The sequence below is a fragment of the Arachis hypogaea genome, chromosome 10, assembly GCF_003086295.3.
Source record: "Arachis hypogaea cultivar Tifrunner chromosome 10, arahy.Tifrunner.gnm2.J5K5, whole genome shotgun sequence".
Classification (NCBI taxonomy): Eukaryota; Viridiplantae; Streptophyta; class Magnoliopsida; order Fabales; family Fabaceae; genus Arachis; species Arachis hypogaea.
The window spans coordinates 29,584,958-29,599,228 of NC_092045.1; the positions used below are offsets into that span (position 1 = coordinate 29,584,958).

At 38.5% G+C, this 14,271-nt stretch overlaps 2 protein-coding genes across 2 annotated transcripts; one reads left to right on the forward strand and one right to left on the reverse strand.

Annotated features, from left to right (window-relative positions):
• The first annotated feature begins 828 nt into the window (after positions 1-828).
• On the forward strand, positions 829-2,207 carry LOC140175831 (uncharacterized). Its single transcript, XM_072204744.1, has 2 exons — positions 829-957; positions 1,041-2,207. Exon 2 carries the CDS (start codon positions 1,099-1,101, stop codon positions 2,080-2,082), a length of 984 nt encoding a protein of 327 aa, XP_072060845.1. The 5' UTR covers positions 829-957; positions 1,041-1,098; the 3' UTR covers positions 2,083-2,207.
• A 7,259-nt stretch (positions 2,208-9,466) lies between these two features.
• On the reverse strand, positions 9,467-11,888 carry LOC112715478 (uncharacterized). The gene is made up of 5 exons (XM_025767248.3): positions 11,442-11,888; positions 10,876-11,133; positions 10,391-10,474; positions 10,102-10,231; positions 9,467-9,937 (listed from the first exon to the last, which is right to left on the reverse strand). The coding sequence occupies exons 1-5, from the start codon at positions 11,792-11,794 to the stop codon at positions 9,761-9,763; spliced, it is 1,002 nt and encodes a 333-aa protein (XP_025623033.1). The 5' UTR covers positions 11,795-11,888; the 3' UTR covers positions 9,467-9,760.
• Between the last annotated feature and the right edge of the window lie 2,383 nt (positions 11,889-14,271).

Consider the following 14,271-nt stretch of genomic DNA (forward strand, 5'->3'; position numbering starts at 1 on the left):
CGTCGTTGTTATGTGACAAGGTTGCATGGTAGGGACGTCATTTGATTGTTTTAGAGAAAATGTGGAGAGAAACAAATTTTGCTATTTTTGCTGTCTTTGCCCGACTTACTTTGGATGAGGTCTGACTTCTTTTTAGTGATAATTTTTTACTTTTGTATCTGTAGGTATAGCCTTTATAACTCACTTTGTTCTTTCTAATATGTCGACCAAAATCCTTTTTAGTCTTCGAGCTTGGGTAGATACTACTATCCTTTCTTGTGTCCCTGTAACCAATAGAAAGTATTGCACGAGTTTTATAGGCATCATAGAATATGTGAGGACAAGGAAGACGAGAGAAACTGAGTTAGTGGCGCCCAATCCGGAAGAGAGGATGTGTTTTTCCCCCCTTAAGAGGACTCTGGACGTCCTTTCTTTTATGCTTACGACTGTTTCTTCACTCGTCTAGGTATCCGATTTCCTTTTACCGCTTTTGAAATAATGTACTGTGGTCTTGCAACCTTGCCCCTTCTCAACTGCACCCGAATTCCTGGGCCTTCTTGAAAATGTACCAACTCTTATGCAGGAGCTGGATGTCCGACCTTCGATGAATATGTTCTTTTATCTTTTGTTGCAACCAAACCCTATAGTTCCACAAAGAAGTTAGGTTGGATATCCTTCTGAGCTATTCAAGGTCGTAAGGTTTTTGCCATTTTTGACGACTTTTTTCATGACTTTAAGAACCACTTTTTCAAAGTCCGAGGCGTTGAGGGAGTCCGTCCTCTCTTTTTAGGTGAAAACCACGAGCCTTATTTCCCCTTGTATTGGCAAGACACCTTGGTCATCCTTAAGCCTGACTATAAGGATTTAGATGACCTTGAAAAGAGTATTGTAGACCTTTTTCTGGATGTTTGGGGCCGAACTCCTTACTTGGATACGAAAAGATTCTTAGGGGATCTGAGCCTTCTGAAGCCCGAGCTGGTTAGCTCTCTTTCTCTTGTCTTTTCTGATTTTTTGTTAACATTATTGTTGTCTTTTATTAACTTTTTCTTTGTTTTCTGTAGAGAGTATGGCTCTGAAATATGCTCATATGAGGACTCTTAGGAACGCAAAAAAAAAAGAATGTGGCAACTCGAAATCTTCAATTACAAAGAGAACTTAAGTCCTCCTCTGCCCGATCTCCGAAGAAATTGGAGTCCGATCCTTCGGATTCAAAGATTATCATCCCAACCCCTGCTTCCTGGCTTATACCTTTGGATCCTTCTCCTCAGTCTCCTTCTTCAGTATAATCCCCTTCTAAGAAACAAAAGGTGGATGAGGGGTATCATCTATTCGAGGAATTTTGATGCCATGGCTTGGGATGAAGAGAACATTCTCCCCCATCACTATGTGAGTACGGACAATGTGGCCCTTCAGAATCATTTGCAAACCTTAACTCGTGGCGGGCTTCGCACTGTCGGAGTGTGTGCCACTTTGGCCAGGGAGCTGAGAGGCACTCCTATACAAGCCACGGCTAGCGCTCTGGTGGCTGCCCGTGCTGATGTGGAGAGACTTAACGAGATTAAGAATGTGATGGAGCAAGAGAGGGAGACTTTAAGAACCGATTTGGAGAGAGCTCAGGAGAGGTTAGAGAAGTTGGATGCTGCTGCTGCTTTAGCCGAGGAGAAAATGAAGTCGGATGAGAGCTATACCCGAGTCTTTAGAGAAAAAGTCCAAGAGGAGTTGGAGAAGATGAAGGAGAGATGTGCTGAACTTGAGGAGTCGGTTGCACTGGTGATGGACGAGATGTTTGAGAACCTAAAAGCCCAGATCAAGGTTTTGGCTCCCGACCTTAATTTTTCTCTTTTTAGCACAGACAACATTGTGGTGGACAGTAAGATCGTCCCTGCTCCTAAGGAAGATGAGAACGAGCCTCCCTTTAACCTGAAGACTTCGGGTCCTCAGGTTGGTCAGACCTCAACGTCGGGAGCACAGTCTGAAGTTATCGTCATGGAGACCTCTTCTTTGGCTCCTGCTGGCATTCTTGTTGTGCCAGTGTCTGCTCGTCCTCTAACTCCTTCAGCCAAGAAAGATGTGGTTACAGGCAAGGACCTCACTCTTGTTTGAAAAGTCTTGAGCCTTTTGTATTCTTGCTTTAGATTTTTGGTACGACCTGACCTGTGGGCCTTATAACGCTTTTTTATAATAACTTGTAATTTTTTCGAACACTTTTACCTTCTATTTAGTTGTTTTCACAAGTTTCTTTTTTATGTAATGTTCAAAACTTTTTTTATTATTTTATATTGCAAAATACCCTTCTACTTTTTGAAATGAAGTTATGTTCTCGTAGGAGGGTATGGTTTGCTTTGACTTTTGAGTCCTTAGCAAATTTTGACATTTATCAAATTCCTTTCGTAGAACCAACTTCGAGTAGTCGACCTTTATCAAGTTACATTTACAACTTGTTTTTTATTCGATCTCTTTGAGGTCGCTTTGTACGAAATGTTTATATAACTTTTTACATTAATTTGTACCTCGTCGCTTCATCTTACCGACCATTTTTAGGTCGGACAATGATTTTTGCAATTTGTCCTGCTTAAACTAATGTGTTCAAGAATAGGAAACTTTTGAAGAAAGAAAAAGGATAGGAATTGTTCTTAATAATAGATTCCTTTACAAATATATTTTACTAGAGGCTCGGGTGCCTCTAGCCCTCGCGCTAGTGCCTTGTTAAAAAATCCTTAAAATCGGGAAAAAGAGTATATCAAGGCGCGAGGTTTGATTTATCTAGCTGTAGCATTTTCTAAGGTTACATGCGTGCCAAGACCTCGAAAACTCTCGCCCTTGGAGGTCGGACACTTTGTAATAACCTTTGCCTAAAACCTCTACTATCTTTTAAGGCCCTTTCCAATTTGCAACTAACTTTCCTTTTCCTAATTTCTGCACTCCGATGTCATTTTGGATTAGGATTAGGTCGTTGGTGGCAAAGTTCCTTTTAATCATCATTTGGTTATACCTTAGAGTCATCCTTTGCTTTAAAACTTCCTCCCTAATCCGAGCTCTTTCTCAGACTTCAGAGAGGAGGTCGAACTATTCCTTCTGTACTTGAATGTTAACTCCTTCATTATAGAATATGACTCTAGCCTCTAGGTGATATTTCTGCTATTTCTATGGGGATCATGGTCTCCATTCCGTAAGTAAGTCAACAGGGTGATTCTCCCGTTGTAGAATGTGGAGTAGTCCGATATGCCCACAAGACTTGAAAGAGCTCGTCAGCCCAAGCCCATTTTGCGTTTTGTAGTCGACGTTTTAACTCAGCTAATATGACTTTGTTGGCAGCTTCAGTCTGTCCATTGGCCTGGGGATGCTCTACTGATGTGAACTGGTGTTTTATTTTTAGGTCGGCTACTAAGTTCCTAAAGGTTGAGTCAGTAAATTGAGTCCCATTATTCGTGGTGATGGAATGAAAAACTCCAAACCTTATGACAATGTTCTTATGCACAAATTTTTGACTTCTTTGGACAGTAATAGTTGTTAACGGCTCTGCCTCAATCCATTTAGTGAAGTTGTCAATCCCTACTATGAGGTATTTGACTTAGTTCGGTGCTTGTGGAAATGGTCTGCGTAAATCAAGGCCCCATTTTGCGAATGGCCATGGTGAGGTAACGCTAATGAGCTCTTCAGGACAAGTGAACATGTCTTAACAAACTCGGTTGCCTCCTTTTATAAGGTCGGCAAAAAAAAATAGCTCTGATCACTTTTTTGGCCAGTGACCAAGTTCCCAAGTGATTTTCACATACACCACTATGTACATCTTCTAGGACTTCCTTTGTGTTGGAGGTCGGGACGCATTTTAAGAGGGTTGTTGAGATCTCTCTTTTGTATAAAACATTGTGGACTAGTGTGTAATTTTGTGCCTCTTTTATGAGCCTTCTGACTTCCTTTTCATCCTTGGGAAGTACATCTAATCTGAGGTAGGTTACTATGGGAATCATCCACCCTAAAAGTTGATTTGATATAGTCAGTACTTCCTCCTCCTTTGATATGGATGGTAATTGCAGAGTCTCTTGAATGAGACTTATATTGTTGCCCCTTGGCTTGGTGCTGGCTAATTTTGAGAGAGCATCGGCTCAGACGTTGGATTCTCGGACTATATGTCAGACCTAACTTTCTGAGAAGTGTATCAGTTATTCTCGAGTTTTATCCAAGTATTTCTTCATAGTGGGGTCTTTAGCTTGTTAAGTGACATTAATTTGCGAAGTTATTACTTGCGAATCACTGAACACCACTACTTTTTCTACCTCCACTTCTTTAGCTAGCTTCAAGCCAACAAGTAGAGTTTCATACTCTGCTTGATTGTTGGAAACAAGAAACTCAAATTTGAAAGGGAGTTCTATCTGAGTTTCTTGGTCGCTTTCTAGAATAACACCTGCTCTACTTCCAACTTTATTTCATGATCCATCAACGTATAGACTCCATATCACTGGGTTTCCCAGACTTTCAGTGTATTCAGCGATAAAGTTGGCAAGGTATTGTGATTTAATTGTTGTCCGAGCTTCGTACTTTGGGTCAAACTCGGACAGTTTCATAGCCCATTATAACATCCGACCTGACAAGTCCGTCTTTTGAAAAATGTGTTTCATTGGTTGATTAGTGCAGATTTTGATGGTATGAGCCTAAAAGTAAGGTCAGAGCTTTCGAGATGTGAGGATTAAGGCATAAGCAAACTTTTCTATCTTGATAGCTCAATTTTGCCCTCTGTAGGACTTTGCTAATGAAATAGATAGGTTGCTGCCCTTCTTCATTTTTTCAGACCAAGGCTGAAGCTATAGCTCGGCTTCCTACTGACAGATATAGCACGAGCTCTACCCCTTTGATAGGCCGGGTAAGTATGGGTAGATGCCACAGGAATGCTTTAAAGTCTTGGAAGGCTTGTTCGCATTCTGGGTCCATTCGAATTGCTTCCCTCTACTTAGGATTGAGTAAAGGAAAAGTGATTTCAGGGCTGACCCGACTAAAAATCTGGATAGAGCTTTCAACCCTTCATTTTGAGTATAGCCTGGCATTTTTTCTGGTTTGCTTCTATGCCTCTTTGAGTTAACATGAAACCCAAAAACTTCACAGCTTCTACTGCAAATGTGCATTTTGAGGGATTTAACCTCATTTTATGGTTCCTTATAGTAGAGAATACCTCGAAGAGATCGGACAAGCATGTCGTCTTTGGTCAAGCATGTCATCTTTGGATTTAACCTCCCAGTTTCCCAGCGTCCTCTTTAGTCTTAACGAGCATGTCGTCCACATATACCTCCATGAATTTTTCTATGTGAGCGAAAAACACTTTGTTCGTTAATCGTTGGTATGTGGCCTTTGCATTCTTTAATCCAAAAGGTATTACTACGTAGCAATAGTTAGCCTTTGGAGTTATGAACGAGGTCTTCTTTTGATCCGGTTTATACATCGAAATTTGATTGTATCCCAAGTAAGCACCCATAAAGGATAAAGATCTATAGCCTGAGGCTAAGTCCACCAGAGCATCAATACTGGGAGTGGATAAAAATCCTTAGGGAATGCTTTATTGAGATTGGTATAATTAACACATTCTCCACTTTCCGTTTTGTTTTTCACCAATACAATGTTAGCTAACCACAGTGGATCTTTTACCTCCCTTATAAATCCTACCTCCAACAAGGCTTATATTTGCTCTTCTACGACCTATGTCCATTCTGTTTCGAGCTTCCTGCGCTTCTGCTAAACAGGTCGGGAGCCCGGATATACTGCAAGTTTATGGAACATCAAGTCGAGATTTATGTCGGGCATGTTGGAAGCTTTCTAGGCGAAGAGATCGAAGTTTTCACTTAACAGGTCAACAAGTTGTTCCTTCAGGCTTCCTTCTAAGTTTGCCTTTATGCTCGTTGTCTTATCAGGATGATTTCCAATTTGTACCTCTTCTATTTTACTCTCAGGTTGGGAGCGCAATTCTTCACAAGTTCGGACCCCTCCTAACTCGATGGTGTTGGCCTCTTTTCTTCCTGAATTGCTTTTCAAATTGAGGCTTTCATTGTAACATTTTCGTGCCAACTTTTGGTCCCCTCTTTAGAGTTGCGATCCTTTCTGCTGGGAGAAACATCATATAGAGGTGAGGAGTAGAAATAACAGCTGCAAGTCGGTTCAAGGTAGTCTGGCCTATTAAGGCATTGTAGGCCAAGTTTACATCGACTACGATGCAGTCGATACTTAGGATTTTTGACCTAATACCTTTTTCCAAAAGTGGTATACAATGATATGTAACCAAGAGATTGGATTGGGGTATCTTTCAATCCGAAAAGGCTATTTGGGTATGCCTTTAGATCATTTTCTTCTAACCCGAGCTTGTCAAAAGCGGATTTGAACAAGATATCAATCGAGCTACCTTGATCTATCAAGGTTCTGTGGAGGTTAAGTGTTTGTCAGGATCATAGTTATCACCACAAGGTCGTCATGCCCAAATAATATTTCTTGAGCATCTTCTTTAGTGAATGAAATAGTGGACAAGTTGGTCATTTGACTGTCTTCCCCGACTTGATATACCTCTTTGAAGTGTCTTTTTCGTAATAATTTTGATATTCCTCCTCCTCTTGCAAACCCCTCATTGATCATGTAAATATGTCGTTCTAGGGTATGAAGAGGATGTTCAGGTCATCCTCCTTCCTCTTCCCGTCTTCTTTTTCTCGTGTCTTCCGATCTGTCGACCAAGTATCCGTCAAATGGACTTTCTCTGGCCAACTTTTATATGACATTCTTCAAATTGTAGCATTCGTTGGTGGAATGTCCGTAGAGCTTATGATACTCGCATTATTCTGTCTGACTTCCAGCTTTCTTGTGTTTAATCAGACGAGGAGGTAGAAGCTTCTCCGTAAGGCATATTTCTCCATATACATCCACCAGGAAAACCCTTAAAGGAGTGTAGTTATGGTACTTTTTGGTCTTTTCTATGTTCTGCTCCTCTCTCCTTTTTTGCTCTTTTTCCTTTTTCCGAGAGTAGTAGGGCAAGTTTGTCCGTGGAAAAGGTTCCTTGAGTCGGGAGTTTTCCTCTATGTTGATGTATTTTTCTACCCTTTCTTGAACGTCATTCAAAGAAGTCGGGTGTCGTTTGGATATTGACTGGAAAAATAATCCTTCTCTGAGACCATTGACTATGCCCATGATCACGGCTTCAGTGGGCAAATTTTGAATTTCCATGCAAAACTTGTTGAACATTTCCATATAGTCGCGAATAGTCTCGCCAACTTCTTGCTTAACTACCAACAAGCTCGGGGCGTGCCTGGTTTTATCCATTTGGATAGAGAATTTGGCTAAAAACTTTCTAACAAGATCGTTGAAACTGGTTATTGATTTGGGTGGCAAGTTAACGAGCACTTGATGGCCGCCTTCGTTAAAGTAGTCGGGAAGGCTTTACAACGGGTGGCGTCAGAAGCGTCAGCCAAGTACATTCTGCTTTTGAAGTTATTGAGGTGGTGGCTTGGGTTGGATGTTCCGTCACAGAGATCTATGTCAGGGGATTTGAAATTCCTGGGAACTTTGGCCCTTATGATCTCTTCTGTGAACGAATCTTTCCCTCCCAAGGGGTTTTCATCACAATCCGCCGGTCATTCCTATTTCGTAGATCAGCTTCCAGCTTCCGGAGCATTTCTTCTAGCTCTTTTCGTCGTCTCACCTCTCTTCATAACTCTCATTTTGCTTCCCTTTGTCGTTCAGCCTCGTGTTCGAGCTGTTCTAGTCGATCTCCCTAGCCATGAACTAGGTCTAGGATCTTGGTTGTATAAGGGCAGTCCTCATTCTCGGGATGGTGGATTTCAGAAAGAATCCTCCTTGGGTGGGAATTTCCCAAAGTTCCTTTCCCGTGAGGCCCTTGAAGGTGTTATGGTAGAGGAGGAAGCACAATGGCCTGGCCTTCTGGCTGAGCTTCTTGCTCAGATTCAGATGCCGTGTAGCCGTTTTCATGCTGGTAGTCCGCCATTGTCAGATGGTGAATTCCAAGTTCCCGACAACGGTGCCAATGTTTCAAAGGTTACCTGAAACAGTGTTTTGAGCCTAAATATGAGGTTCAGATCCCTTTGTATGGCAGTGTCCAACCTTTTTGGTGCCGAAGTGTCGCTTGTCCGAATTTCTCATGAAGAGGTGAGGGTGGTACCTACAAGAGATTCTGATGCTTAAGTTAACAAGGGTTTTGAGCAGGTTTTAGTAGAGTAGAACGTGAATATACCTCAGGAGTATCAGTGTATTTATAATAGAGTCAATAACCATTTTTGTTGGAGTAGTTCCATCTTTTCTGATGAATAACTGTTCCTTTTATCTTGATAGTTTGTTAGGACTTATCTTATCAGAGAAGATAAAGATTCCAGTCAAGATTTCCAGAAAAACCTACTTGTTTGAGCAGGATAGCCTAGCTCTCTTATGTGGGTGTCCGACCTCTTTTAAGAGGTCGGATATGCTGCTTTAGGCCATCTTTTTTAGATGGACATTTTATATTTATTGGGCCTGACTTTTATTTATTGGGTTAGAATATGAACACATAGCATCACAAAATATTTCACCTCTCTTAATAATCTTATACGAGGCCACAATTGAAATTCCTTTCACCAAAGAATTAATTACTTCAAATAACTCGAACATGGTATTTCTGGCCACACTAATTCCTAATATGTTAATTAATATCTGTATTCTATCATACTAGAACTGAATTGAAACTAAACTCTAGAAATTCGTTAACAAACATAAACACGTGCAAATACAATTATGGAGAAGCACTACCACAAACCAAAATAAAACATTAATAACAGATCAGAGCATGTGACCTGAGAAATAAGGGCATATACCTGACTGGTACGAGCACAACAAACCAAATCAGAGCCATCGAGGATGAGGAGGTAAGGGAGGAACGACAGTAACAAAGTGAGCTTGGAGGAACACGGCAGTAACAAAGAGCTTGAAGACAGTGACGCTGGGGACAGAGTTCACATAGACGAGGAGAAGACGGCCGAGCAAGGCAAGGAGAACCGGGCGAGTGGCAGAGACATTCGGCAGAGAGACGATACCCTCTATTTATCACAATGCCGGCGACAATGGTACCCCCGGTCGAGGAGAGGAGTGGTGGGGCCTATTGCAATTCTGAGCCTCTGATAGGGTTTAGTTTAGGATAGGTTTCATTTGTGAGAGGGAAAGAGGGGGGGTGGGGGGAGGTTGTTTTGTTTTTTTTAATTAAATTAAAAACTGAAAATATTTATAAAATATCGCCCGAGTTCAAACAGTTCACGAGTTAACCGCCGGTTCATTCTGATTTTTTTTTTCCTGTTGGTTTTTCGCTTCAACCGAATTAGCTAGGAGATCGGTTCCCGGTCTCAATTGAACCAGCTGGTCCGGTTTGGTTTTCAAAACCATGGATGTTACTACTATTGACTCCTTTTGTAATATATAATAGTAGTAGATAGTAGATATCACTCATCTTTGTGTTAATACTATCGAAGAAGCAAAGTTGCAACCCTTAATCCGAGGCTAAAATTGATAACATTCTTCAACAAAACCACAACTATACCACAACCACAACCCACAGCCAAACACCAATTGCTACAACTTTTGATGAACATCGTCAATATAGTAATGGTAAATTGGCTATATTCTTTAGTCAGATTGCTAAGCCTATATCCATCTCAAACAAACACCAAGAGAACTACGTCTTTCATCATTCTCAAAAAACAGAAATGTCTTTCAAGTACCTGCGTATATGCCAACTTTTTCCCACTCTGTTCTTTCGACGCCCTTTGCATCATCATGATCTCCTCAAGCCTCTTCTGGTGCGAATTGCTCTATTCTGGTCTGTGTCCGCAGGGATCTGAGGTATTTCTTCAGCAACATTTTCAGCACCTGAGCCTTCCTCCAAGCTTTTGTCAGTGCGGCGTGTTTGTATCAGATAATGTGCCACCGATTTGAAACCCAGTTTTGACACCTTATCATACCACCAATTATTTCCAAAACAATAAGATGAAACAAAGTAAAGATGGCACTTAAGAAGATTCTGAAATCAATAGGTATTATCACCTGCAATTATTTCCATCCTCTATAATAGAGAGAATTACACAGAAGGGAAGAACACATTGTGCAGTAACTAACCTTGTGGTATATATTACCGGTGGGCATCCAACCATTTGCCTTACGGCAACGAGTGCAGTTGCAGATTCCCCGACAAGAAGGGCAAGTCCATTTAGGATTCTCAATGGCTTCTAACAAATTTTCACCATATCTATAGAGTAACGCTAGAAAATAATTAGCATTAACCTTAACTGAACAATAGTGACTAACACAAGGATATGGAAAAAGCAGCATTTTCTTTTAAGTATTGAAATTGAAGCAATAAGAAAACTAATCATCACAATCTGAACCTCAGCTTAAGCAATGTTACCTTGTGTACAAGCAATCTCCACAAAGCTGCCCTTGAGATAACTCACATCTGTTGCAATTTGTGTGCTGACAAAGAGTTTTCTGCCTGCAACAAAACAAGGAAACAAGTATTACGTGGAAGATTTGATCTGACAACTTTATGCATGAACCACAAAGAGGAAGTGGAACCTGAGTTCTTCTATCAAAACACATTTAAGATGATAAGAGGCATTCAAGTACTAATTGCGGCAGAAATAAACAGTTAAACTGCCAGACTCGGCATAAAGCTTTGATAAAACAGCATCATAAGTGCATAATCCATGATGGCTCAGATCAAAATTCAAATAGAGCATCTTGTAAGTAAGTATGCATCATGCATGTGTATCTTCTATCTTGTAACAAAAGTTTCAGAATAAAATAATGTCATGTAGGAATAGAAAATATTAAACCATTCAAGGAAATCAAAGAGCAACATGAAGTAAAAATCAATATAAGCCAGTAAACTACCTGCATTGATGGCATGTCTCCCCCCTGATTGAATCATACATACGGCTCCCATCTACATCACATCCATCTACACCCAGTTCCCAAATGGTATCAGAATCTCCCAGAAGCTTTTCCTGCTCTTCAGTGTAAAATTCTGGGTTTTCACCTTCAGGTATGAAAATCTCAATGTTGTCTTTGCTATCTTTACTTGACGAATCTCCCTCTTCTCTACCCTTTGCTTTATTTTCAGCATAGTTAACTGGTTCTAGGGTCATTATTCTGTAAATCCATGAAATAGATATTTCCTTTTTTAAAAAGGATAGCTTTATCCACATCTTTCCAAAATCCAAAAACCACAAGAGTTAAATCGTTGTTAAAAATTCCCATAGCTTTATCGTTGTAATGACATGTACCCTATTTAAAAATGTGACAAAAATAAAGTAATGAACTTTAACTACACAGAAGCAAAATCCATGAAAAAAGTGAGAATCTTTCAGCTTCCACTTCCACCAAAACGAACGACACGCAAACATGGTATCAGTGAACAAAATGCAAAAAAAGAGTAGCAGTAAAAACAATGAGAAAACCTAGAAGAACGCCTTGACGGTAAGGCATCATCAATGTTCTTTTTGGGCCTGCGTTGAGGGTTTTGGTGTTGGGTTTTGAGCTTTTGAGAGAGCTTCAATAATCCAAGCTTCTGCATTCGCTCTTGGTTCTCCTTCATCCTTTGGTCCCTAATGTGCTCGTACATTGAAGGTTCTTCATTTTGTCTGAGCCTTTTGGAAGAGCCTCTTCCTTCTTCTTCTTCTTCTTCTTCTTCTTCTTCTTCTTCTTCTTCTTCTTCTTCTTCTTCTTCTTCACTATCATTTTCAGTTTCAATGTCGACATCTTCAGCAGACACTTGTTCACTTTTCTTGCTGCTGCGTGTGCGAGTGGCCATTCAGATTCTGGGGTGTTGAAAATGAAAATGAGGAGGGTAAAGAAATATTTTGGTCATTATATCCGTAACATTTTAAACCTTTTATTTCTCTGACAAATTTTAAATGAGTTCTATATTATTCTATAATTAAAGGGTTAACCAAATACATCTCCGAATTATTCAAACGCTAATAGAAATACACCCGAATTTTATTATTGATAAAAATGCCTTTAAATAATTTAAAAACATAACAACAATATCCAATAATAAATATATATTTTTAAAAAATATCTTAGAGAATGAATTTTGATATAATTTTTTACAAGAATAATTAAAAAGATGAGATATTATTATTCTTAAAATTTTATGATTTTTTTCTAAGTATATATTTTTTGTGATTTTTTAAAAGTATTATTAGTTGTTAATAAAAAAATTACAAGAAAAATATATACTCTAACGAAAAATTACCAAATTTTAAAGATACTAATATTTCATTTTTTTAATCATGCTTGCAAAAAATTTGTATTAAAATTCAATCTCTAATATATTTTTTGAGAAATACATATTTAATGTTAGATAATCTTGCAAAAAAAACTAACATTAAATATGTATTTCTCAAAAAATATATTAGAAATTGAATTTTGATGTAATTTTTTACGAGCATAATTAAAAAAATGAGATATTATTATTCTTAAAATTTGGTGATTTTTTGTTAAGTATATATTATTTTGTGAATTTTTAAAAGTATTATTGGTTGTTAACAAAAATAATTATAAAAAAATTATATACTTAACAAAAAATCACCAATTTTTATGTATAATAATATATTATTTTTATAATCATTCTTGAAAAAAAACTGCATTAAAATTCAATCTCTAAGGTATTTTTTGAAAATATATATTTACTGTTGGTATTGTTGTTGTGTTTTTAAATTATTTGAAGGCATTTTTGTCGATAGAAAAATTCTGAGTGTATTTTTGTCAACGTTTAAATAATTCGATGACATTTTTTGTGGTTAACCCATAATTAAATTTGATACCATTAAATTTGACGGTAATAATTAGTGAATTAGCTATTATGGATATTACATATTATTAATTAAATTATATCTGATGTTAGAAAATATAACAAAAATTTTATTGTAACACTTTTGTTGAGTTAAGAAATTAACTAAATTAATTAGTGATGATAAACATTATTTTTAGGCAAAATAAATAATTAAGTGTTGATTATTTATATCTACATATTAACTAATTGTTTATTGTTGCAGGCCAAACGTTAATAGCCCAAAAGGAATGAAAAGCAATCAGCAAGAATATTGGGCTGAAAGCAAAATAAAGAGTCCAAGCAAAAGCAAAGAAAGAAGCCAAAGAAATTAAATCGGGCCAAGCATACCAATACCCGATCCAAGCCCGATCTGGTTTCAGAAATGCAAATCCCTCTCTTTTGCTTAACCAAAAGCAACGTTCCTCTCCTCTCTAATCAAGTCACATCAAGGTTTCAGAAAAGTAAGAAAGAGAAAGAGAAAGAGAAAAAGCTTACTCCCTAAGCTAGTAACCAAAGAAGTAAGAGAGAGAGAAAATTTAAGCTTGAAGCACAGAAAGCTAAAACAGAAAATCCAAACCAAATCAAGCTTTGGTTAAAGGTAATCCATCTCATCTTGCATGCATCAGATCTTCTTCTCTTCTCCCAACTCTCTGCTCTATCCGAAAATGGCATTCAAGGGAAATTTGTTCTCTGCCCTATTCTGTTTCACATCTACGGTCACAAGTAATACTTGGGGACCAAGTAGTTTTTTAATGGCTAAGATCAAGTTGACCATGAGAAGATTTCTATGGTTACTGCTTTGTGGCCTTCGGTCAAGATGAAGAAGTCAGAAGCAAAGTTTCTACTCTAAGGTTTAACGAGAAAAAGTGATTCTGTGGGTTGGTGAAGCTCAAGGCTCAAGGTGTTGACCTTGGAAGAAGAACCCAGCAACATGCAAGGAGAATAAAAGAAGACTTCTTGCTCATTCAGAAGGTAAGGAGAGAAAACCAGAGTTTGTGAGTTGAGTTCTGTAAAGTTCCTCTACTTGGATAATGCTCTCTTTCAAAGAAGCATTCGGCCAACACTGAAGAACTGTATCTGAGGTTTGCAAATCTGGTTTTGCACATAGCAAAGAGGCTGCTGATGAAGTCAATCTCCTTCATATTTTTACTGATTGTAATGTACTTTTCCAAGTTTTTTTTCTGTAATTTCTTGTGAGAAAAGGCATTGTGAGAAAGCTCAAGTAAAAACCATGAGTGGAAAAAGGTTGAGTAATACACTTGAGAGAAAAGCCTAGAGTTATTTTTCTGATTTCTTTAGGTTGGCTAAGTCTCTTGTATCTTGTACTTGTTTGGTATCCCTTTCTTAGTTGGGTTAGCACTAAGAGTGAATAGTTAGGAGTTAGCATAGCCAATGTCAAGTTAGGATAGAACTTGAGTGTGAAATTGGTGTATGTAATTCTGTTAACTATA